Source organism: Mobula hypostoma, chromosome 2 (genome assembly GCF_963921235.1).
Source record: "Mobula hypostoma chromosome 2, sMobHyp1.1, whole genome shotgun sequence".
Taxonomy (NCBI): Eukaryota; Metazoa; Chordata; class Chondrichthyes; order Myliobatiformes; family Myliobatidae; genus Mobula; species Mobula hypostoma.
In genome coordinates this window covers 64,472,917-64,498,132 of record NC_086098.1, presented here as the reverse complement: position 1 = coordinate 64,498,132, position 25,216 = coordinate 64,472,917, and the positions used below count along the sequence as shown (strand labels likewise).

The window sequence follows — 25,216 nt, the reverse complement described above, 5'->3', positions numbered from 1 at the left end:
ATCATCCAATACCTTTCTGAATTCACTTTCAGTTGGCTTCATTGCAGGGCATGTGGCATGCAAATAGTGGATGGATCTTCAATCAAGTTGTAGTTGTCTCAGCCATATACACCCCCACAATGCTGTTCCTACTGTCTTGTTGGTTGTTGTATTTCACTATTACGAATGTCATTCCTGCATGAGTTATATTTTCTCCCATACAAGTTCTTAGTTGGTTATCTGAAAGCTTCAGTTTAGTGTCTTTGAAAGGCTGTTCAAAATCATTCTGTGGAATGACTGAAACATCTGAACCGGTGTCCAATTCTATTTTAATTAATTTGCCGTTCATTTCAGATGTAAGCCATATTGATTGTCTATTGTCAGTTTTCACATTGTAAATCTTAAGGCTAGCCAGTCCTGTGTCACTCTTAAGAAATCATTATCAGATTTTTCATTAACTGCATGCAGATTAGGGCTCTTTTTGAAACTACAACTCCACTTTTTATCTTTTTGTTTTCTCTGTGCAGTCCATTTATTTTTGTCTGCCTGACATACTCTTTTTATATGTCTTACTTCTGGTTTAAGAAGGTGCTGGTGAACCTCAGCGACTTACGCTGGTGGCTAACAAAACAAGGATAGCAACTAAATATTTTGTTGACTACACTTTTCCTGGCAAACAATCATCACAAGTAATATAATCTGTAACTTCTCTTTGGACTTGGAGGCAATTTGATGTGGCAGAACCGACCCATCACTAAGAGCAAGAAAGAGCGTGAAAGGTCGGACACAAGATGAATCAAAGCTGTGGGGTCCAGGCCCCAGAGTGTATCGATGTGACTGAACACAATGATTGGACGTAGATTTACAGGCCCAACTGAGGCAGTGAAGTCTGGTGTATCCAAGAGGCAGACCCTTTGTTTGAATGGAGATTTAAATACCAGGTCAAATTGAAAAGGTCAGGGCGGCAAGGGGAAAGCCAGTTCAGATCACTACTTAAGGCAGCAGAACCCATTGTTTGGATGGAGAGTTAGGCAATGCCCAGATTGAAAACGTCAAGGTAGGGGCCTGAGGCGAGGTATGGGCTGATTAAGATTGCTGCTCCATGATGTTTACTTGGCTCTGTGCCGAACTATGGGTCTTGAACTCTTTTTACAGACTTCTGTTCAGAACGCTGTTTGCTTGTGGTTATTGTTTGTATGATTTTTTCTCATTGAACATTGGGTGCTTGGCAGTCTTTTTATGGGTTATTTTATTATTTTATTTTCTTATGGGCATGATGCAGTCAACAATGGTTTTGATTTTAAATGTTCCTGTATTACTTTTACAATATCAGCAAAGCTCAATTTTGCTGGATTGTTGGAACAGTTAAAATTTGAAGCAAACTGTATGCCTTTAAACCAACTACATTCAGCAAAAAGAGGGTCCAGTAGCACGCACGTCTATGGTGATGAAATGCTTTGAGAGGCTGGTCATGGCTAAAATCAACCCCTGTCTCAGCAAGGACCTGGACCCTCTGCAATTTGCCTATTGCTGCAATAGATCTATGGCAGACATGATCTCAATGGCTCTCCATGTGGCCTGGATCACCTGGAAAACGCAACTACCTATGTCAGGATGCTGTTTATTGACTACAGCTCAGCATTCAACACCACTATTCCTGCAGTCCTGATCGAAAAGCCTCTGTAACTCTCTCTGCAACTGGAGCTTCGACTTTCTAACCGGAAGACCACAATCTGTGTGGATTGGTAATATCTCCACTTCGCTGACAATCAACACTGGCACACGTCAGTGATGTGTCCTTAGCCCACTGCTCTACTCTCTCTATACCCATGACTGTGTGGCTAAGCATAACTCAAATGCCATCTATAAATTTGTTGGTGGTACAACCATTGTTGGCAGAATCTCAGATGGTAATGAGAGGGTGTACAGGAGTAAGATATGCCAGCTGGTTGAGTAGTATTGTCCCAACAACCTAGCACTCAACGTCAGTAAGACCAAACAGTTGATTGTGAACTTTAGAAAGGGTAGAACCAGGGAACACAAATCAATCCTCATCAGATCAGAAGTGGAGAGAGTGAGCAATTTCAAGTTCCTTGGTGTCAATATCTCTGAGGACCTAACCTGGTTGCAATGTATTGATGCAGCTAAAAAGAAGGCAAGACAGTGGCTATATTTCATTAGGAGTTTGAGGAGATTTGGTTTGTCACTTAAATTACTGGAAAAATTCTACAGATGTAGCGTGGAGACCATTCTGATGGGGTGCATCACTGTCTGGGGGTCTGGGTGCTACTGCACAGGATGGAAGTAAGTCGCAGAAAGCTGTAAAATTAGTCAGTTCTACCATGGGTACCAGCCTGTGTAGTATCCAAGACGTCTTCAAGGAGTGGTGCCTCACGACGGTATCGTCCATCACTGAGGACCTCCACACCCAGGTCATGCCATCTTCTCTTATTACCATCAGGAAGGAGGTACAGAAGCCTGAAGGCACTCACTCTGCAATTCAGAAACAGTCTCTTCCCCTTTGCCATCCAATTTCTAAATGGACATTGAACCCATGAACACTACCTCAATACTTCTTTTTATTCTGTTTTTGCACTACTCATTTTATCGTAACTATTTAATAAATAAATAGTAACCCTAACTCAGTTTTTTCTCTATATCTATTTATCATGTATTTCATTGTACTGTTGCCATAAAGTTAACAGATTGTACGACATATGCCAGTGATATTAAATCTGATTCTGAAATTGGTACCTGTTTCTCAATGGCTATTTCTTCTGCTTCAAAGTACTGTTGAGTTAATTCAGTATACGAGCCAATTACCCATGGAGTGATTGAATGCAACAATCTTTCTGATGTAGCCAACCACTTCTGCTTTTTTTGTGATTATTATTGCCCAGTACTCACTCTTTATGAACCCATGAATTCCTCCGCTTATTGGCTATTTTTTAAACTTGGCAGCCTCTGCACACGCGGCACTGCATTTTTTACTCATCATTCCTTACTCTACTTTTTAAAGTCTGAATGTCTCACTGCACTTCCACAGGTCAGTAGCCTTCTTTCGTTCGTTTTTTAAAAAAATACCTCATCACCACTCTTATGCTTCTAAACTTCGAAACTTTATAGTTTATTGTCGCCAAACAATTGGTACTAGAATGTACAATCATCACAGCGATATTTGATTCTGTGCTTAATATTTAATATTTGTAATCTCCCTGGATTACAAATATTAAATATTAAAAATAGTTAAAATTAGTAAATATTAAAAATTTAAATTATAAATCATAAATAGAAAACAGAAAAATGGGAAGTAAGGTAGCGCAAAAACACCGAGAAGCAGGTCCAGATATTTGGAGGGTATGGCCCAGATCCGGGTCGGGATCCGTTCAGCAGTCTTATCACAGTTGGAAAGAAGCTGTTCCCAAATCTGGCCGTACGAGTCTTCAAGCTCCTGACCCTTCTCCCGGAGGGAAGAGGGACGAAAAGTCTGTTGACTGGTTGGGTCGTGTCCTTGATTATCCTGGCAGCACTGCTCCGACAGTGTGAGGTGTAAAGTGAGTCCACGGACGGAAGATTGGTTTGTGTGATGTGCTGCGCCGTGTTCACGATCTTCTGCAGCTTCTTTCGGTCTTCGACTGGACAACTTCCACACCAGGTTGTGATGCACCCTAGAAGAATGCTTTCTATGGTGCATCTATAAAAATTAGTGAGGGTTTTAGGGGACAGGTCAAATTTCTTTAGTTCTTAATTATTTAATTATTTTCATAATTCTTTAATTATTTCTTAAACTAATACAAAGGAAGACATGGGAGTTCGAAGTATGTCTTACTTTGTGTTTTACTTCAAGTGCCGCGTGCACGTGGCAGTGTGACGATGTATGCAATTCACATATTTTTACATGTAACCCATTTAAACGATCAAGAATGCTTAATCAAACAATATATATACAATATTATTCAAATATTACTGAAATACTAAATACACAACAGTTGTGTTTTACAGTTCATTGATCCATAAAATAGGATGGTGGACACTGTAAGAGTAAACATGGGGGTGTTCGTGAGGGGTATGTTTGTGTTTGCAGACATCGTGGCCACGAGGGTCAAAGATGCCCTCGGGCCAAAGCAACTTTGATAACAGTTTCCTCATCCACCACCCCCAGCATCATAGACTATAAAGTTTAAGTAACCCGTTCCTGAAATGAACTTGTGTGATTTTAATTCTGCCCATAGTGAAATGCCAATTGATGTAAATCCGCATGTATTTTTTCTTTGATGGCTTTTCCTCCCAATCCAGTAGTGGAAAAATGTTAGTGGGAAATCCTAGTGGATATGCAGTGTGTCCACCTCATGCAGCAACTGTGTCTACCTTCCCTCCTGTTCTGCTCAAACAGCTGAACCTTTTTACCTTAACAAAAGCCTGCAACTCTGCAGTTGGCCACTGCTGTAAACATTTACATTGAATCTCGTTATGTCTCAGGAGTAGCACATGACAATGGACAATAATGAAAACTATGAGTTTCTCACCTCTTTGGAACTCCACTAAAACATATGAACTAAAAATCTTTTCCTGTTTTTCAATTATTTACTGCAATTGCTCTAATAACCCATGTGAATCAAACTGACAGGAAGGTTGGAATAACTAGAGGGAACATACAAGCTGATTCCTTTGCTAAGGCAGCAACAGCAGATCTTTATGACCATGAGGTAGCCCAGTGTGATCAGCTTGGCAGCACTTCCCAAATTCTTTTGAAGAACTAGAACAATTACATCTATGGAAAAGAATAAACAGTCAACATTTCAGGTAGAGACCCTTCATCAGGACTGGAGAAAAAAAGTTGAGGTCAGAGTAAGAAGATTGGGGAGGAGGATGAAGAAATACAAGGTAGTGGTGGTTCGTCCATCATCGTCGATGAAGACCTCGACACCATTAGTCACCTTGAGACTGGATGCGGTGTGTCCGAAGATGACTGGTCAGGCCAACTCAGGCACGGAACGTCCTGGCACATGTTGGGCAGACACGTGCAGGCACTGCAGTTGTTGCGCTGGTGGCTCGGGATTTGTGCAGCTCGCGCTTATGTTGTGCTTCAGCAATGCGCCTTGTTTCGTAAGCTTGACAGCCCTTGTGGATGAGGCCACGCCAGGTAGGGTGGTTTTGTGGCAGCATTTCCCAAGAGGTTGTGTCTATGTCATATAACTTCGGGGAGGCCTTTAGTGTGTCTTTGTAATGTTTCTTCTGCCCTCCATGTGAGCGTCTTCCAGCAGAGAGTTCCCCAAAAAGGAGCTGCTTGGGTATGCGCTCGTCCGGCATGCAGGTGACATGACCTGCCCACCGGGTCTGTGCTCTCATCAGCAGTGTGTGGACTGATGGCAGATTTGTTCTAGAGAGAACTTCAGTGTCTGGTACTTTATCTTGCCATTTGATGCCTAATATTCTGCAAAGACAAGTCATGTGGAAATGTTTGAGCTGTCTTGCATGCCTTCGATACACAGTCCATGTTTCACAGGCATACAGGAGGGTAGTTAGTACCCTGGCTCTGTAGACCATCAGTTTTGTTGCTGGACTGATTCCTCGACGTTCCCATACAATGGAGCGCAGTCTACCGAAAGCAGAACTTGCCTTTGCTATTCTGCAGTTAACTTCTGTATCAATAGTTGCTGCTCGGGAGAGGGTGCTGCCAAGGTAAGTAAACTGATCCACTGCCTGTAGTTTCTGTCCTTTGATTGTGATTTTTGGTTCTGTGTACGGTGCATGAGGAACAGGCTGTTCATGACTTCAGTCTTTTTGATGTTGATGGTGAGTCCAAAGTTGTCACAAGCCGTGGAGAATTTGTCCATATTGACTTGCATCTCTGGCTCCGAGCCAGCATACAGGGCGCAGTCATCGGCAAAGAGGAAGTCTCTCAGAACAGTCTCCTTCACTTTGGTAATAACTTGAAGTCTCCTCAGGTTGAAGAGCTTCCCATCCACTCTGTACTTGAGGCTGATTCCAGCATCACTGTCCTGGAAGACATCATTCAACATGGCAGAAAACATCATGCTGAACAGTGTGGGTGCGAGCACACAGCCCTGTTTGACGCCATTGGTGACTGGGAATGCCTCAGAGGATTCTCCACCATCCAGCATTCTGGCCATCATGCCATCATAGAACTGGCGTACCATCTGAATGAATTTGGCGGGGCAGCCGAACTCTGACATGATCCTCCACAGACCTTGTCAGCAGACAGTGTCGAAGGCTTTCGTGAGGTCAACAAATACAAGGTAGTATATGATAGGTGAAACCGGGAGAGCAGGAGGGGTAAAGCAAAGAGCTGGGAAGTCGATTGGTGAAGGACATAAAGGGAATAGAGAAAGGGAGTCTGATAGGAAAGCACAAAAGGCTATGGAAGAAACCTTATTTTTTCCTTACCTGCCCGTCACCTTCCTCTGGTGCTCCTCCCCCTTCTTCTGTCCTCTCATATTCCCCTTCTCCAGTACTTTATCACTTGGCCATTTCAGAGAGTGAACCTGCACAATGCATTTGGCCTAGACGGTGTGCTGGGCTGTGTTCTTAGATCCTCTGCAGATTAGCTGGTGGGGGTATTTGTAAATATTTTTAACTTCTCCTTGCTTCAATATGAGGTTTTCAACTACTTTAAGACAACCATTATCATTCCAGTACCTGAGGAAAACAAGGTAATGTGCTTTAACAACTGCTACACTGTCTATAACATCTTCCTTGATGAAGTGCTTCGAGGGGCTGGTCATGGCACATATTAACTCCAGCCTCTCCATCGACCCACTTCAATTTGCCTATTTTGGAAACATGTCAATGGCAGACATGGTCACCCTGGCCCTGAACTCAACTCTGGAGTAACTAGACAGAAAAGATATCGATTATAGACTATTGTTTATGGACTATAACTCCACCATCTATATTATAAATCCAAGCAGACTCATCACCAAGCTCTATAACTTGGGAGTCAATATTTCCCTCTGCAACTGACTCATTGACTTCCTGACTAATAGTCTGCAATCAATAAGGGTAGGCAGCAACACCTCCACCATGATTATTCATAACACCGGTGCTCCACAAGTTTGCATCCTCAGCTCCCTACTTTCCTCCATGCACTCTCACGACTACATGGCCAGATTCCATTTACTAGTTTGCAGATGATACCAACATAGTGTGCCATATCTCAAATAACAATGAGTCAAAGTATGGGAAAGAGAGTCTAATGGCATGGTGTCATAACAATAACCATCTACTGAGCAAAACAAAAGAAATGGGCATTGACTTTGGGCGGGGTGATTTGCACATGCTCCTGTCTTCATCAACGATGATGTTGAGAGGTACAAGTTCCTCAGAATTGTTGTGCATTTAATATTTCAGTGATATCTGAGTATACTGTAAATATATTGTTTGCTTAAGCATTCTTTGTTTAACTAATTCATTACGGGTTATTGTCTACGTTATCGTATGTGAATAGCATACATTATCACGCTGCCACATCCTACATTAGTTGAAGTAAAATTGCAACTAGAGTACACATGTTATTCCCTAGACCCAGCATGGTGGAGTTAGTTTTATGTTTTGGAGTTACAAAACATAACAGTGGCAATGAGTAACTTTTGAATGAAATCAAGCCTACCTACCTGTTGATGCACAGCAAGATGTTCGAGTAAAAAAGAAAGTGCAGCGAAAAAAGTTGTGTTTTAAAAAAAGCACCACAGCACATGCTTCTTTGCAAGGGGGCAGACTGTCGAGTTATAAAAAAAGGCAGAACATGGACGAATTAGAAACATAGAAAACCTGCAGCACAATACAGGCCCTTCAGCCCACAGAGCTGTGCCGAACATGTACTTACCTTAGAACTACCTAAGGTAGAAATTCTTAGGTTTATAAACAGTGAATGCTGAGTGATAATAATCATAAATAAAAAATGCAGAAATGGCTGACTACAGTGGAAAGACAGATGTTCAATAACTGGATTTTTGTATACTGAATGGATTGAGCAGTATTTTAAAGTAAATGGAATAGCTGATGAGAAGCGAGTGCCAGTTTGGCTGAGTGCATTGAACTTAAAGGCATACAGTTTCTTTAGAAGTTTAACTGCTAGATCCAGCATAGTGGAGTTAGCGGTCAAGAGTGTTGATTTTTTATTGCATCTGTTGGTTAGAGCTAGACAGTAGGGCGATGTCATCTGCAAACTCTAGGTCATCAAGTTGCCACCACATAGTTCATTGGATTCCATTTCGTTTTTCACTTGTTGTCTGTTTCATAATCCAATCTATTTCCGAAAGGAAGAGGAAAGGAGCCATCAAACATTCCGCTTTACCTCGTGTTGACAATGAATTTTTCTGACAGTTTTCCCACATGTATGACAACATGTTGTTGTAGGTGTTCCTGATGATATTGATGAATTTCTGCAGTATTCAAGGGATGAAGCACAGTAGCCACTTTTGGCTGGAACCTGCTATAGTAATTGACAAATCCTAAAAAGGACCGTCACTGAAACACGTCCTTTGGCCTTAGGGCATCTACCACTGCTTGAATTTTCTAAGTACACTTGTGTAATCCTTGAGCATCAATGGTGTAACCACAGTAAGTGATGTTTGGTTTAAAGAATTCACATTTGTGGTGCCATGCTCTGAGCCCATAATCACCTAATCTTTTTAATGTCACCTTCAGATTTTGGAGATGCTCCTTGTTGTCCTCACTGGTATCAATAATGTCATCCAGATAACACTGAGTGCCTGGGCAGCCTTGTAGCATCTGGTCCATAGCTTTCTGTCAGAGTGCAGGTGCAGATGCAACTCAAACCATAAGCCCATTATAATGATAAAGCCCTTTGTGAGTGTATATATACATTAAAAGTTAAATTAAATAAGTACTGCAAAAAGAGAAAAAAAGTAATGAGAAAGTACTTATGTGTTCAATGTCCATTCAGAAATCTGATGGAGGAAGGAAAGAAGCCATTTATGAATCACTGAGTGTATGCCTTCAGACTTCTGTACCTCCTCCCTGATGGTAGCAATGAGAAGAAGGCATGTCCTGGGTGATGGGGGTACTTCATGATGGATGCCGCCATTTTGAGGCATCGCTCCTTCAGGATGTCATGGATACCAGTGAGGCTAGTGCTCATGATGGAGCTGACTTTCACAACTATCTGCAGCTTTTTCTGATCTCATGCAGTGCCCTCCCCCACCATACCAGACAATGATGCAGCCAGTTAGAATGCTCTTCCTTCAAGTTTGAATTGTGCCTAGTGAACAAGAGTACAAGAATAGGTGACTTCACACAGGTCTGCAATTGAAGATTTAAAAAACCACTTCACAGCAGTTTTTGGAGTTTGAACTGCACTCAGTCAGTGAATAGGATTCATGAGCAAAGGTGCATAAAAATCAGGCAGGAGCAAGCAGAGCAGCCATTGTGTGGGTGGGGAGGCATTGGCTTTGGCTCATCAGCCTTGGGTAAGGTAAATTTCTTCTTTTTCTTTATTCTTCAATCCTCATCTGTTAGGGCACAGTTAGTGTAGTGAAAATGGCTCCAGGGCCTGCGTTGTGTTCTTTGTGTGAGATATGGGAATTCTGAGAGATCTCCAGCCTCATGGATAGCCACGTCTGCACCAGGTGCACTGAGCTGCATCTTCTCAGAGAAGGTGTTAAGGAACTGGAGCTGCAGCTCGATGATCTTTGGCTCATATGGGAGAATGAGGAAGACAGGGGCTACAGGGAGGTAGTCACCCCTAGGCTGCAGGAGGCAGATAACTGGGTGACTGTCAGGAGTAGAAAGGGAAATGGGAATCCCATTACAGAGTACCCCTTGGCTGTTCCCCTCAAGAAAAATAATACCATTTTGGATACTGTTGAGGAGGACGACCTACCAGGAGGAAGCCACAGCGACTGGGTCTCTGGTACTGTGGCTCAGAACAGAGGTGAATAGGTCTGCAGTAGTGATAGGAAATTCCATAGTTAGAAGAATAGAGACGAGATTCTGTGGACGTGGATGATATGTTGCCACTCAGGTGCCAGGGTCAGGAATGTCTCAGATCAGGTCCATGGCATTCTAAAGGGAGAGGGTGTCATAGGTAGGAAAGGTGAGGAGGTCCTGAAGAGAAATTTCAGGGATCTAAGTAGGAAGTTGCAAAGCAGGACTGCCAGGGTAATAATCTATGGATTGCTGCCTGTGCCAAGTGCCAGTGAGGGTAAGAATAGGAGCATTTGGCAGATAAACGTATGGGTGAAGAACTGGTGCGGGGGCAGCATTTCAGACTTCTGGATGATTGGAATCTCGTCTGGGGAATGTATGACCTGTATGAAAGGAATGGTTTACACCTGAAGCTGAGGGTAGGTTTGCTAGAGCTATTCGGGAGGGTTTAAACTAGTTTGGCAGGGGGATGGGAAGCAGAGTCATAGACATAGGACGGGGCAGTTGGCTTAGAAACAGAGGCACTCTACAATCAGACTGCTAGCAAGGACAGGCTGAAGATAGGGCAAAATTGCAATTAATGGGATGAGTTGCAATGTGGGATAAAATTGAAAAGGTTAATGAATACAGGACTGAAGGTGTTATAATGAATGCATGCAGTATACAGAATAAGGCAGATGAATTTGTAGCAGAGTTAGAGATTGTCGTATATGATGTTGTAGGCATCATCAAATCATGGTTGAATGAAGATTATAGCTGGGAGCTCAACACTGAAGGATGCACATTTTATCAAAAGGACAGGCAGATAGGTAGAGGGGGTGGGGTGGCTCTATTGGTAAAAACTGAAATCAAATCATTAGAAAGGGATGATATAATAATGGAAGATGTAGCCATTATGGGTAGAGCTGAGAAACTGTAAGGATAAACAGACCCTTATGGGAGTTATATACAGACCTCAGAACAGTAGCAAAAATATATGGTCTACAAATTAAAATGAAAATGCATGTCAAAAGAGCAATGTTACAAGGCAGATTGAGAAAATCATGTTCGGGCATTATTATCACCCTACTCACTGTTTTTGAGCCCATGGCCGAACTCGTTGCTTGTCGATGTTGTCCATTTTCTGCCTTTTTTTAAACTCAAAACATCTCTCTCCCCTCTGAAGGAAAATGTGTTGCACTTCAACAGGTAGGAAGCCTTCTCAGGTTTGTTTTAACACTTTCTCATCACCACGGTTATGTTTTGTAACTCCAGAAACAAGTGGAAAGAAAAACCAGAAACCGGATCCTTGCCTACTTAGTTACGGTCGGTGATGTGAATCCATTAACCACTATTTATTTCACCAGTGCAGCAGAATTGCACCAACCTCTACTGGTGATCCAAAGGGGCTCAATTTATTGATAATTTCTACCATTTTGTAGACCTATTTCACTATTCCTGTTTTTGTGATTTTTTAAAAAAATATGTAATTGGGATGTGTTTTTTTTAGTGTGAAAATCTATTTGGTTACTCACACCTGTAGTTTTCTTTACTAACTCTAGATGGCACAGCTTACTTCTGGCAGTATTAATATCTTCAAATCCATAAACTAATAGATTGCCTCAATATAATGTACTTCCAAACAAAGAAATTAGTAAAAGGATTTGCATTATAGAGCAGCATAATGAATAAAATCCAAATGATAAAAGAACTAAGGATAAATAAAATTAAATGTTGTTTCTTTCTGACCACTGCAGATTCTTTCCCTAGGGTGCACACTTTCACAAAAGTAATTAAATGTGTTACTTATTTCATCCTATGAACATTGGATATAATGATGTAGTAGCAAGAGAAGGCAGCCAGAATGACTATGTTCTTCGATTCTCACACAACAGCACAGATGTATACCTTGCAAATTGGCCTAAACTTACGTACAGTAGTGTGTATGACAATACTAACAGAAAATGTATCTGATAGCTATAAAAGCAGTTGTCCATGGTGCTGTGTGTTTTTTGCTTGTGATTCTGTCAAGTACTTCATTTAATTTAAAATTTATACTTTTCACTCACTTTACTCTAAACATCAATGCAATTTGTTGCAATAGCAGTTTCCGTAGGCATCAGAGTTCATTTTACTAATAATCCTGGAATCTTTCAAATCTTAAAACTAACCATGGCTTCAGATCCCCAATCCCTACCATCTTGATAGTATCCCAATACCTAATCCTTTACTTGCAATCCTAACCCCGAAATCCCAGTCTTAACCATGACTCCAATGCCAGTGTTGGCCTTCCCAAAGAGGCTTATCCCAAATTTTAATCCTGAAACTCCCAAACCCAAACCCAGTCCCTTATTCCTTACCCTGAAACTGGCCCACTATTTTAATATAGTAATAAATGTATGTCTTCTCGATAAAGTGAAGTTAAGCAGATACAGTAACAAGGTTTCTTTCAAGTTTGTTGTTAATTGACTTAATGACTTAAATACAGTGTATTAGTTTAGGGTCCAGACAAGAGGATCCAGCTTTCCTCCATCTTGCTAAACTCATTCATAATTTTACATTCCTCAAGCCAGTCACTTTGTCTTTTTTTTTGTAGAGAATTGGTGCCCAAGCTTTCTGCTAGGTTTTTAGATATACTGAGTAAATAAAGTTGGCATCTTTTCAGAACTACAATTAACATTATGTAATAATTCTGGATTTTGTAGTGTCTGGGTAATTTCTTGAATTTTCTGAAAAGCCTTTGAGTCCTATATTAGACATGATTATGTGAAAAAGATATGGGTCTGACTGACAACTAACAGAAGTGACAATATACTAGGTGTAAAACACAAAACAAAGTATAGGGGAAAGATGGATGAGTTAATATGCTCCATGAGAATTACTATTGGGATCCATATTAAAAATTTTAAAAATTATTTACAATCAATAATATATGTGGAGGGGGCGGGGGCATAGTTTCCCTGAGTTTCCGGTCTGTTGTAACTTTAATGCTCCTTCCACTTTCCTTCTCTGCTGCTCCAGGAATGCCCCTTAAAAGCTCAAGGACAATAGGTTCATCCTTTGACTTGATATGTACAAACCTAACTCTCTGGCCTTAATGCAGTTTGTTTTTGCTCCATATTACAATATCTCCAGTCATTCATATTCATAGTTATCTTCCCTGCTACGTTCCCAATGGCCTTGTCAACTGCACCCAGGTTAACTTGAACCTGGGGACTCACATGGGGCCCAGCTATGCCTGCCTTTTATTCAGCTATGTGGAACAGTCCACATTCCAAGTCTACACTGGTCATGCTTCTCAACTCTTTCTGTGCTACATTGATTACTGAATGGATGTTGCTTCATGCACCCATGCTGAGCTCCATCTTCCACCCTGCCTTCAAATTCTGTTTGGTCCATCTCTGACATCTCTCTCCCCTTTCTTGATCTTTCTGTCTCCATCTCTGGAGACAGACCGTCTACTAATATTTTTTTTATAAACCTACAGGCACTCACAGCTATTTTGCCCATACCTCTTCCCATCCTGTCAATTGTAAAAATGTTATTCCTTTTCTCAGTTCCTACGTCAGTCGCATTTGTTCTCTGGACAACTTTACATTCCAGAACATTTGAGATGTTTTCTTTCTTCAAAAAAAGGGGCTTCCCTTCCTTTACCATTGATATTGCCCTCACCTGCATCTCCTCCATTTCCTAGACATCCGTCCACACCCATCTTCTTGGTGCTATAACAGGGATAAAACTCCCTTTGTCCTTAACTACTACCCACATGCCTCTGCATCTAGCACATCATTTTCTGTAATCTCCGCCATCTTCAACAGGATGCTACCACTAAACACATTCGCACCCCCCCCATGTGTCTCCTTTGTCCATTCATCCCTCCCCTCTGATCTCCCTGCCGGTCCTTATCCCTGCAAGTGAGACAAGTACTACATCTGCCCATTCACCTCTTCCTTCACCTCTATTCAGAACCCCCAAACAGTTCTTCTAAGTGAGACAACAGTTCACCCGCAAGTTTATTGGGGTCAACTACCGTATTCGGTACTACTGGTGTGGCCTCCTCTACATCGGTGAGATCTCATGTAAATTGGAGGACTACTGCGGTCCATCCTGATAAGCGTGATTTCCCAGTGGCCACCTATTCCCATTCTCATTCCAACATATTGATCCATGGTCTCCTCTACTGCCACAATGAAGCCACTCTTAGGTCGGAGGAGCAACACCTCATATTCTGCCTGGGTAGCCTCCAACCTGCTGGCATGAACACTGACCTCAAACTTTTGGTAATTTCTCTCCGTTCTCTTTTTTCCATACCCCATCTGGCTCTCCTCTTCTGCTCATCTACCACCTCCCTTTGGTGCCCCTACTCCTTCCCTTTCTCCCATAGTCCACTCTCCTCTCATATCAGATTCCTTCTTCAGCCCTTTACCTTTTCCACCTATCACCTCCCAGATTTAGACCATAAAACAGGAGCAGAATTAGGCCATTTGCTCTGCTCTGCCATTCAGTTATAGCTGATCCTTTTTTCTCCTCCTCAGCTCCACTCCCAGCCTCTCCCCATAACCTTTCATGCCATGTCTAATCAAGAACCTTTCAAGCTCTGCCTTGAATACACTCAACAACCTGGTCTCCACAGCAGCCTGCGGTAACAGATTCACCACCCTCTGGTTAAAGAAATTTCTCCGCATCTGCTTTAGATTCCTAATTCATCCCCATTCACCCACCCACCCACCTCACCCTCACCTGTCTTCACTTAACACCTGCCAGCTTGTACTCCTTTCCTTTCCCCACTTCTTATTCGGGTGTCTTCCCCCTTTTTTTCCAGTCCTGATGAAGGATCTCAACCTGAAACATTCTCTCCATAGATGCAGAGTTCCTGTGGCATTTCGTGAGTGTTAGTCTGAATTTTCAGCATCTGCAGAATCCCTTATGTTTCTTTTGAACCTGTTTCTCCACTCCCTCCTCTTGGGGCTTGGAAATTACTTACTTAGGCCTAAGGGAGGCTTGTGTCAGCTCTGGACGGCTTAGGTAGTATAGGCGAGGAATTTAAGCAGCAGAGGTCTCTCTGCCCAGAATCATATGGGAAGTGAGCGTCATTGCCACTCCAGGACTTCTATATGGATGTACGTGGAGTACCTGAAAGAGGAGATCAACATCATTACAACAACACACATCAAAGTTGCTAGTGAACGCAGCAGGCCAGGCAGCATCTCTAGGAAGAGTTACAGTTGACGTTTCGGGCCGAGACCCTTTGTCAGGACTAACTGAAGGAAGAGCTAGTAAGAGATCTGAAAGTGGGAAATCTCTTACTCACTCTTCCTTCAGTTAGTCCTGACAAAGGGTCTCGGCTCGAAACATCAACTGTACCTCTTCCTAGAGATGCTGCCTGACCTGCTGCATTCACCAGCAACTTTGATATGTGTTGCTTGAATTTCCAGCATCTGCAGAATTCCTCGTGTTTACGTTTTTAAATCAACATCATTACGTTGATTGGAGCAAAGGATCACAAACAGCTAGGAAATGTAGCTTTAAAAGAAATCATGAACTAGCTTTAGTCTCCAACACGAGTTGTCTGTGCCTTCCTGTACACATTGGATGCATGTTGAATAAGCGAAGCCACAATCTTCCGGTTCTTCAGGAGCAGATGACTGGAGAAACCCTGTGGTAACAGAGAATTTTAGGCACTTCAGAGGCACAAGCAAGTGGAAGTGGAGAAAACGTACTCCAAAGGACAATCGTGATTAAAAAGAGCACAATGCTATGCTGATAAGAATATAGAATGGAGCACTGGTATGTGTAGAGAATAAACACAGCCATGAATCTGTTGGGCTGAATGACCAATGTTTGCGCTGTAAATGCATTATAAACTGAATTTGAGAGGCTTTAACTGCCTGGAAGGAACTTCATTTACATTCTCTATGATACACAATCTGAAATTCTGAAATGTGACATCACTCTTTTACCCTGAATACATTTGTGACTTTGAATCCTTTAGGACTTTCTCGTTCTTGGCAAACATGCAGTCAAGACACTCCATGAAGACAAAATAGGAACAGGAGTGGGTTGTGTGAATTCCTGAACCTGCTCTTCAGTTCAACATCATGGACTGAGTTCTTTCCTGTTCAATCTCCATTATTTTTACCTCACCAATACACGGCGTTGAATATATTCAAGGAGCTTGTGGGGTGAAGATGGGGCTGATAGGGCGAGTGAAGAGGAAGAGAGAGAGAGAGAGGCAAGAAGAGGTGGCCGAAGGTTGGAAGGGGCCCGGGAGATGTGGAGAAGAAAGGATTAGGAAGGAGACCCCAATCAGGGCTCCGATCTCTACCCCACCACCATCATCAGATCTTTATTCACAATTCACCTTCATCCCATTGGGTCTCCAAACCCCTCCCTGTCCCATTCGGATCTTCATCTCTCCCGTCCCGAATCCGCCCTCCACCTACTGCCCGGGTCTCTGAGTCGCCCCCTGCCAGCGCCCGCAACAAATTCCACCCCCCGTCCCGTGACGTAATGCGGATGGACCACGTGACCGATGTTTGAGTGACGGTAAAATGGCCGCGTCGTAGAGGAGCTGTCACCCGGACAATAAAAGAAAACCTAACAACACACTGTGAAGAGCGGTTGTTTATCGATGGTAAGTGGGTATCCTTTTGAATTTAGTGTAGGGTAGCTGTCTTATTCCGTTTGTGAGCAGGTTCAGTGATGATAGCCGGGAGCTCGGGGACCGGAGCGGCGCTCTCGGCTGTGGTCGCGGTCGTGCCCGCGCCCCTGTTTTTCAGAGCCATCTGGCGGTTGTTGGCCACTCGTTTGAAAGAGAATACGGCCATTGTGACGTGGGGCAAACCGGGGTGCGGCTGGGTCAGTCTGACGTGGGGCAAACCGGGGTGCGGCTGGGTCAGTCTGACGTGGGGCAAACCGGGGTGCGGCTGAGTCAGTCTGACGTGGGGCAAACCGGGGTGCGGCTGGGTCAGTCTGACGTGGGGCAAACCGGGGTGCGGCTGGGTCAGTCTGACGTGGGGCAAACCGGGGTGCGGCTGGCCCATTGTGACGTGGGGCAAACCGGGGTGCGGCTGGGTCAGTCTGATGGGCAAACCGGGGTGCGGCTGGGTCAGTCTGACGTGGGGCAAACCGGGGTGCGGCTGGGTCAGTCTGACGTGGAGCAAACCGGGGTGCGGCTGGGCCATTTTGAGGTGGGGCAAACCGGGGTCCGGCTGGGTCAGTCTGAGGTGGGGCAAACCGGGGTCCGGCTGGGTCAGTCTGAGGTGGGGCAAACCGGGGTGCAGCTGGGTCAGTCTGAGGTGGAGCAAACCGGGGTGCGGCTGGGTCAGTCTGAGGTGGGGCAAACCGGGGTGCGGCTGGGTCAGACAGATGAGGCAAACTGGGGTCCGGCTGGGTCAGACTGAGGTGGGGCAAACCGGGGTCCGGCTGGGTCAGTCTGACGTGGGGCAAACCGGGGTCCGGCTGGGCCATTCTGACATGAGGCAAACCGGAGTCCGGCTGGCTGAGGCATTGGGACTTGGGCAAGCTGGGTTCGGCTCTTCTTGCAAGTTGGGGTTTGATTGGTAGTGGAAGGGCATACAGTAAAAAGTCTCTCTGCTGTGTGGATTGCATAGGAGATCTGGGAATGTGTGTACAGTATATTACAATGTAGTGTAGTAGCAGGTGCTTTGGTGTAATTATGTACCTGATGATTCCTCTAATTGTTACATGTTTAGAATATCCTTTATTCCACTTTTGGTATAATTGCCTCCTTGGAATAAATGGTGGTATGGTGTTGAATCATTTAAAAATGAGTGGCATACATTTCTTATGAAGTAATTTTGCAATGCTTTATTCCTAAGAAAATTGTCAGCAAAAGACAAAGTAATCCAGCAGGTTCATTGAGCTTGTCAACAACCTTGTGAAATAAAATTAATGTTTTTTTTGCCCAAGCTAAATCATATTGAAGAAGATGGTAATTTAGGATGTAATGCCAATCCATTGTAGAAATCATAATCTTGCGCACACTTGTCTTTGGGTAGACTGAAGTAAATTAGATCTTGCTTTCTTTGAGAAATTTCAGTTTTGTATGTTTACTGTTTATTAATAATGTTATCGCAATGTTATGGTTGCTGATGTGAAACTTGTAATTAGTAATTGACTTATTAATGCCAGATGCTTTGTTTGCTTTCAAGAGAGTTTGAACTGCTTCAAGCTTACTCAAGTCTCGTATTTGATAGCTTGTTTGTGACCCTCAGATGAAGGGGGTTTAAAAAAAAATTGTAGACTGGGTTGAAAAAATTGCAGATTTATTCTGACTCTAAGTGTAATGTTTGCTGCTTCATGCGAATTTATCTTTTAAAAGATGCCTGCTTTATGTTTGAGACTTATTATTTTACCACTTTTCCTTGGTGAAAGTTCTGTGTTGATCACCTTTAATTGAGAAATAATTGTTTTGACTGCAATATTTTGTTGGTTTTTATAGCATCTTATTCCAAATTGCTCTTGCCTTGTGACCAATCAGTGAGTTAATAAGAAAAGAATATTAAAAATTTTGAAAATTCTGAGTACCTAAACTAAGAGTTGAACATGTTGGATCAGCAGCAAAAATGGAAAGATAAACTGAATTATTACTAAGTGTCTTTGGCCTGAAATGTTTCTCTTCTCACAAATGCTGCCTGACTTGGCTGAGTGTTTCAGGCATTTTCTGTGTTATTTCAAAAAAAAGTATGCTGTTTATTCAAGGTAGAAAATAATTTGGATTTGTTCACTGGTCTCTGTTAGGTGATTGCATGCAAGGTTGGTTCAGCACCCTTTGATTGGACAAATAAATTTTGTCCTTTATCTGGCTTGATATTTGGCAAGCTTCCCCAGAAGCATATATGATGAAGTAGAATTAAACATGGGGGTGGGGGGTGAATGTCTGTATTTAAAAAGCCCTGATGTTATTGTCATTTGATTAGCAGTTTATAAAAAGTAGTTATTGCTACTGATAAATTGAGAAGAATTTTAGAGGAAATGGAAAATAAATTGCATATATAATACAATAAAATAATATTAATAATGTGGGACTGATAGCAAAAGAAAATGAAAGCCAACAAAATATGAGAGAAACGCTGTTCCTTCAGTTAGTCCTGACGAAGGGTCTCGGCCGAAATGTCGACTGTATTTCTTCCTACAGATGCTGCCTGGCCTGCTGAGTTCACCAGCAATTTTGATGTGTGTTGCTAAAATATGAGAGAAAGGGGTTTTATTTAAAGACAGTCCTTTCAGGATTCCAATGTAATATCTGAAAAGTAATTGTTCAACATCCTGTCATTAAATGTTTATAGCATTCTTATTTTTAGAAGAATGTGCTGCTTTATTTAGATGTTTAAACAAAAAGATCCTAGGCATTTAAATGTGATAGAGAGAACCAAGTACGTTTTTTATGATAATTATCAGTTGGAATGTTGCCAGTTTTTTTTTCTGCTAATTATTGATTGCTGTAAGAATCGGGTTTAATATTACGAGCATATGTCATGAAGTTAGTTGTTTTGCAATAGCAGTACATTGCAATACATAGTAGTAAACACTATAAATTACAGTAAGTATATATTAAAAAAATAAATAAGTTGGGCAAAAGAGAGAGGGGATAAATACTGAGAAAATGTTCATGGGTTCATTGTCCATTCAAAAATCTGATGATGGAGGGGAAGAAGCTGTTCCTGAAATGTTGAGTGTGTGTCTTCAGGTTCCTGTACCTCCTCCTTGATGGTAGCAATGAGAAGAGGTCAGGCCCTAGGTGATGTGGCTCCTTATTGATGGATGCTGCCTTTTTGAGACATTGCCTTTTGGAGGCGTCCTGGATGCTGGGGAAGCTAGCACCCATGATGAAGCTGGCTGAGTTTACAACTTTCTGCACCTTTTTCCAATCCTGTGCAGTGGCCTCTCCATACCAGTTGGTGATGCAACCAGTCAGAATACTCTCCATGGTACATCTGTAGAAATTTCTGAGCGTCTTTGGTGACATAATAATTCTCCTCAAACTGCGTGACTTATTGTTAAAATTGAGATTAATATGTTTCATTTTCCTGAACTAACGTGTGCAAAATGTGTTTTGTGTAGCAAGATGAAGGGGTAGAACAGTGAATTAAAGTTACATTTTAATGTCCTGCCGAAGGGTCTCCCCCTGAAGTGTCAACTGTACTTTTTTCCATAGTTGCTGCCTGGCCTGCTGAGTTCCTTCAGTATTTTCCATGTGTTACTTAGATTTCCAGCCTCTGCAGATTTTAGATTATGAGGACATGCAGTCCTCTTTTATTGTCATTTAGTAATGCATGCATTAAGAAATGATACAATGTTTCTCCAGAATGATATCACAGAAACACAAGACAAAAACCACATAATTATAACATATAGTTACAACAGTGCAAAGCAATACCGTAATTTGATGAAGAACAGACCATGGGCACGGTAAAAACAAAAGTCTCTAAGTCTCTCGAAAGTCCCATCATCTCGTACAGACGGTAGAAGGAAGAAAAAAAACTCTTCCTGCCATGAGTTTCCAGCGCCACAAACTTGCCGATGCAGCATCCTGGAAACACCCGACCACAACCGACTCTTGAGTCCATCCGAAAACTTCGAGCCTCCGCCACCGAGCACCACCTCTGCCGAGCGCTTCGACCCCGGCCCTGGCAACAGGCATTAGGCAAAGCCGAGGATTTGGGGCCTTCCCCTCTGGAGATTCTGGATCGCACAGTAGCAGCGGCAGCAAAGCGGGCATTTCAGAAGTTTCTCTAGGTGTTCCTCCATGCTTCTCACGTCTGTCTCCATCAAATCAGGATTGTGCATGGCCCCTAGTTAACTCATATGATATCATTTCGGAGCGGCCGCACGCGCTGCGTTGCACCGCCATCTTCTCCTCCCCCTTTTCTCTTGTTTGGAATTAAAATTATTACTTATTTTGATCCAGGTGCATTGTTTTAGTTGGCATTACATTCAGGAATGGAACGGACTAGAATCAAATCCTTGCACTTGGATAAATGCGGTATAGGGCACCCTTTCCATCACCCACTCTCTGCTATTATGGTTAAAACATTATCTAAGTTTAGCTAGCATTGGCTAAGATAACATTCTGGATCTGTCATTGTTGTTTAAAGTCATACGATGATGCATGGAAGACTTGTACAGCAGGGGTCCCCAACCTTTTTTGCATTGCGGACCGGTTTAATATAATATTCTTGCGGACTGGCCGACCGGGGGTGGGGGGGTGGGTAGGGTTGCCAACGGACAAGAGTAGCAGTCAAATGCGTTGTTTACCCAGAAAGACTACAATGGCCATGAAGCCTTGCGCGGGCACCAGTGTGCATGCGCATCGTGAACCTGTCGATTTCTGCCCCGCCCGCCCAGCAAATCCTTTTTGGCGATTCTGTTCATGGGGGTGGGTGTTAATCACTACTGGAATATAGGCGATAAGTGGGTAATACACTCAATTTTGTTTCTAAAAGGGTTTATCTAACGAATTTAATATTAAACACACAGCGCGTATTTTCCTCGCATGAATACAGTGATAAGTCAATTATCAGGGGAGGACGGGAGCTTGAAGTGTTGAACGAACTTCCAGTAGAAATGGTAGAGGCAGGTTCGATGTTATCATTTAAAGAAAAATTGGATAGGTATATGGACAGGAAAGGAATGGAAGGTTATGGGCTGTGTGCAGGTCGGCGAGACTAGGTGAGAGTAGCGTTCGGCATGGACTAGAAGGGCAGAGAACGCCTGTTTCCGTGATGTAATTGTTATAGGGTCACTTATAAGTCAATAGCTTCATAACATTTTAAGTAACATTTGGATATTAAACACACAGCACATATTTCCCCCGTATGAACATATAAAATCATTGCAACACACCAATATCGCTGAATCAGTGGGAGCCCTGGACTCGTTTCCCTGCAACAACACAGCCCCATCGAGGGGTGATGGGAGACAGCGATACCCGAAGGGGGTTCCTTGTGTCCAGTCTATTGCAGTTTAGTTTTCGTTGCATTCATTGCAGAAAACTCCGCTTCGCAGAAAAATGTTGGAAATGAAAGTAACGTTTTCAGTGCTTCCGTGGCTATCTCAGGATATTTAGCCTTGACTTTGATCCAAAATGCTGACAGAGGTGTTATGTCAAACATACTTTTCAGCCCGTCGTCATTTGCAAGCTCGAGGAGTTGATCTCCTTCCCACCCTGGCACGGATGACGTGCGGGTCATGACCTTGCATGCGTAATGGCTGATTGGTGACCGTGACAGGGAATGAGGAAAGGTGCAGCTGACTTATATCGCCAAATCATATCGCTTCCTTGCGGCCCGGTAGCGCATGCTCTGCGGCCCGGTGGTTGGGGACCGCTGTTGTACAGGATCTTCTTGCTTTACAAATATTCAATCCCGCAATGTCTCGTTAAGGCTGGTTTTCATGACAACAATAGTTTGCCACTCTGTGCAGAAGAATACGTACAATAATACTGATTTTCCTGGACCTCCTTAGAATTGCAAATTTTTGTTTCACAAAATGTCTTTCACGAATACAATCCCTTTATGAATCAAGGGATCCCTGCATTTGTCTACCTAAAATCAGGTCTATTACCAGTTGATGGAATAATTAAGACTAAATACTTAATGTGTATTGTTTTGTCACAGTTAATTTGTTCAGTTGTTAAATTATGGGATAATAGCATTATTTAACAGTAGAGCGAATTCAAGAATTGAACCCCCCCTCCCACTTTTCTTTCTCCCTAGGCCTCCTGTCCCATGATCTTCTCATATCCCTTTTGCCAATCAACTGTCCAGCTCTTGGCTCCATCCCTCCCCCTCCTGTCTTCTCCTATCATTTTGGATCTCCCCCTCCCCCTCCCACTTTCAAATCTCTTACTGGCTCTTCCTTCAGTTAGTCCTGACGAAGGGTCTTGGCCTGAAACGTCGACTGTACCTCTTCCTAGAGATGCTGCCTGGCCTGCTGCATTCACCAGTAACTTTGATGTGTGTTGCTTGAATTTCCAGCATCTGCAGATTTCCTCGTGAAACCTCTTTTTGTTGGTCATAGGAGTTTATCATTGTGAATGGGCATGAATTCCCATTCTATAAAGCATAAAACAACCTGCTGGGGAAATTCAGCGTGCCAAGTGGCTACTCTGACAAACAGCACATCTTGGGGATAAAGGTGGACACTGGAGCAGCCAGAGAAGATCAGTGCAGGAGGAGAATATCCACACTCCAGCACTGGAGGAAGGACTGAACCCAGGTTGTTGAGAGGCAGCAGGATTGCCTGGTGCAGTTAGTTTGTTAGCCTTGGTTAAAGAAATTTGATAAAGGAAGAAGAAAAGGAACTTCTATTTGTACTGTCCTGATGGAGGGCAAGAATTGGCATCTGTTTATTTCCCTCAGTGGATGCTGCCTGACCTACTGAGTTCCTCCAGTATTTTGTGTGTGTGTTGCTCAAGATTTCCAGCATCTGCAGAATGTTTTGTATTTGTACATCACCTCTTGATGTACAAAAATATTCTGAGCTGTTCAGTATTATCAAATGAAATTATACACTGTACACTTGCTAAACTAGGCCAAGTAGGTAAAACTTTGGAGGAAAGCAATATAGACTGATGGAGATCCCTGAGGAGGAAGGCTAAGATTTTGTGCCTTTAGGTGAAGACAGCAGGAGTCACCAGAGAAAGGACAGCTCAATGCAGAGAAGATCAAAAAGACTGATCTGGATGATTCCCATTATGGAAGAGATTTAAACATAAATTTAAGAGAGGATTTGCAAAAAAAAAAGTGAATTTCAAAATTGGGCTTTGTTTGCACAGGAGTAAATGTGGGTCAATTTTTATTCATTCTTGAATCCTCTTTGTTCAGGTTTTGAATTTTATTTCTGAGTAGAATCATCCAAATATTGTACATTCTGTATTGGAATATACAGACCCCTCCCTTGTTTGTAGCAGGGTTCCTTTCTGGAGAACTGTTGATAACCCAAAGAGTTTGCAAGGTGGAAATACGGCCACGAACTGCATTCCCACCCAGTAGAAAATGTCCCCAGCACCACATGAGGTGGCAAATCTATCCTACTGGTCTGCCAAGTGTTCATTAGTATGTACAACCTTAGAGGCTGATTTTTATTTTATCGATTATTTTTGTGCTTTTAGGGTTATTTGGTATACAAATGTGCTGTTTATAAGCTGAGGATGATCTATAATGACTTTTAATCCTTACTGATTAATCATAAATGTCGATGCAAAAATAATCCAGTATTTAGAAATTTTGCTTTCTATTCTATCAAAAATGTTTCATTTTCCACTTTAGTCATTAACTTTGAAAATGAAATGTATTAAGGTTAAATCCATTTTGAGTTGTATGTGTGTTTGGAATGTCACTGCAGTTTTGCATAGTAATGAAAATAGTCTTCAAATCTTTTGCATCTTTATTGATCTAGTTTTGTTTTTTATGATCAATTTGCAGAGTGCAACTGTCAAGATCTCAGAAGCAACAAAATTATAGACATTTAAATTTTAACGTAACTTTTACAAGGCACCATAATACTTATCAGCCTCAACTGTTTGTTCACGTAAATGAATGTTACAATTGGGGATTTTGATCAATTTAACTGAGAATTTTTATTTATGAATCACATGCTCCTTTTTTCACAATAGAACCCAAAAACAGGGAAAATTGAAAAGCATAAGAAACTAAAAATTCAAAAATTGAAATGCCAGCAGTTGAAAAGTGTTCATCCACTTTGCTCAGTACTTGGTTAAACCAGTCTCACAGCTATTATTAGCTTTGCACAATGTGATGGAGCAAGATTTGTCCGTTCCTCCATGCAAAATTGCTGAATCTGTGCTAGGTTAATCGGGGAGTAGCAGTGGACAACAATCTTAAGGTCTTGCCGGAGATGTTCGATCTGGTTAAGGTCAGGACTCTGATTGGGCCTCTCAAGGACATCAATTTTTTTTCATTTGAGACCACTTCATAGTGGCTCAGTCAGTGTGCTTTGTGCCGTTGTGCTGCTGAAAGACAAACATCCTCCCCAGTTTAAGCTTTCTGGCAGAGGCGAGCAGGTTTTTATCCAGGATCTCTTTGTATTTTGCAGCATGCAGCTTCCATCAATCCTGACCTGATTTCCAGTCCCTTCTGCTGAAAAGCATTCCCATAGAATGATACTACATGCATTATACTTTACAGTAGGGATGGTGTTACCTGGCTGATGTGCTATATTAGATTTATGCCACACATACTGCCTAGTGATGAGGACTAAAAGTTCCACTTTAGTCTCATCTGCTCACAAGACCACCTTCCGCATCTTTACAGTATCTTATAAGAGATGCTTTGCAAAGTCGTTTCGGGCAAGGATATGCTTT

At 42.4% G+C, this 25,216-nt stretch overlaps 2 protein-coding genes across 6 annotated transcripts in view; one reads left to right on the top strand and one right to left on the bottom strand.

Annotated features, from left to right (window-relative positions):
• The first annotated feature begins 16,389 nt into the window (after positions 1–16,389).
• Positions 16,390–25,216, top strand: part of kidins220b (kinase D-interacting substrate 220b) — a 95,788-nt gene continuing 86,961 nt past the window's right edge. For all 5 annotated transcript variants that reach the window (XM_063038035.1, XM_063038028.1, XM_063038044.1 and 2 more), the window contains exon 1: positions 16,390–16,501. The gene's annotated coding sequence lies outside the window, so the exon portion shown is untranslated. The remainder of the gene's footprint in view (positions 16,502–25,216) is intronic.
• Positions 16,564–17,337, bottom strand: LOC134357253 (uncharacterized). Its single transcript, XM_063068596.1, has one exon. The coding sequence runs from the start codon at positions 17,335–17,337 to the stop codon at positions 16,564–16,566; it is 774 nt and encodes a 257-aa protein (XP_062924666.1).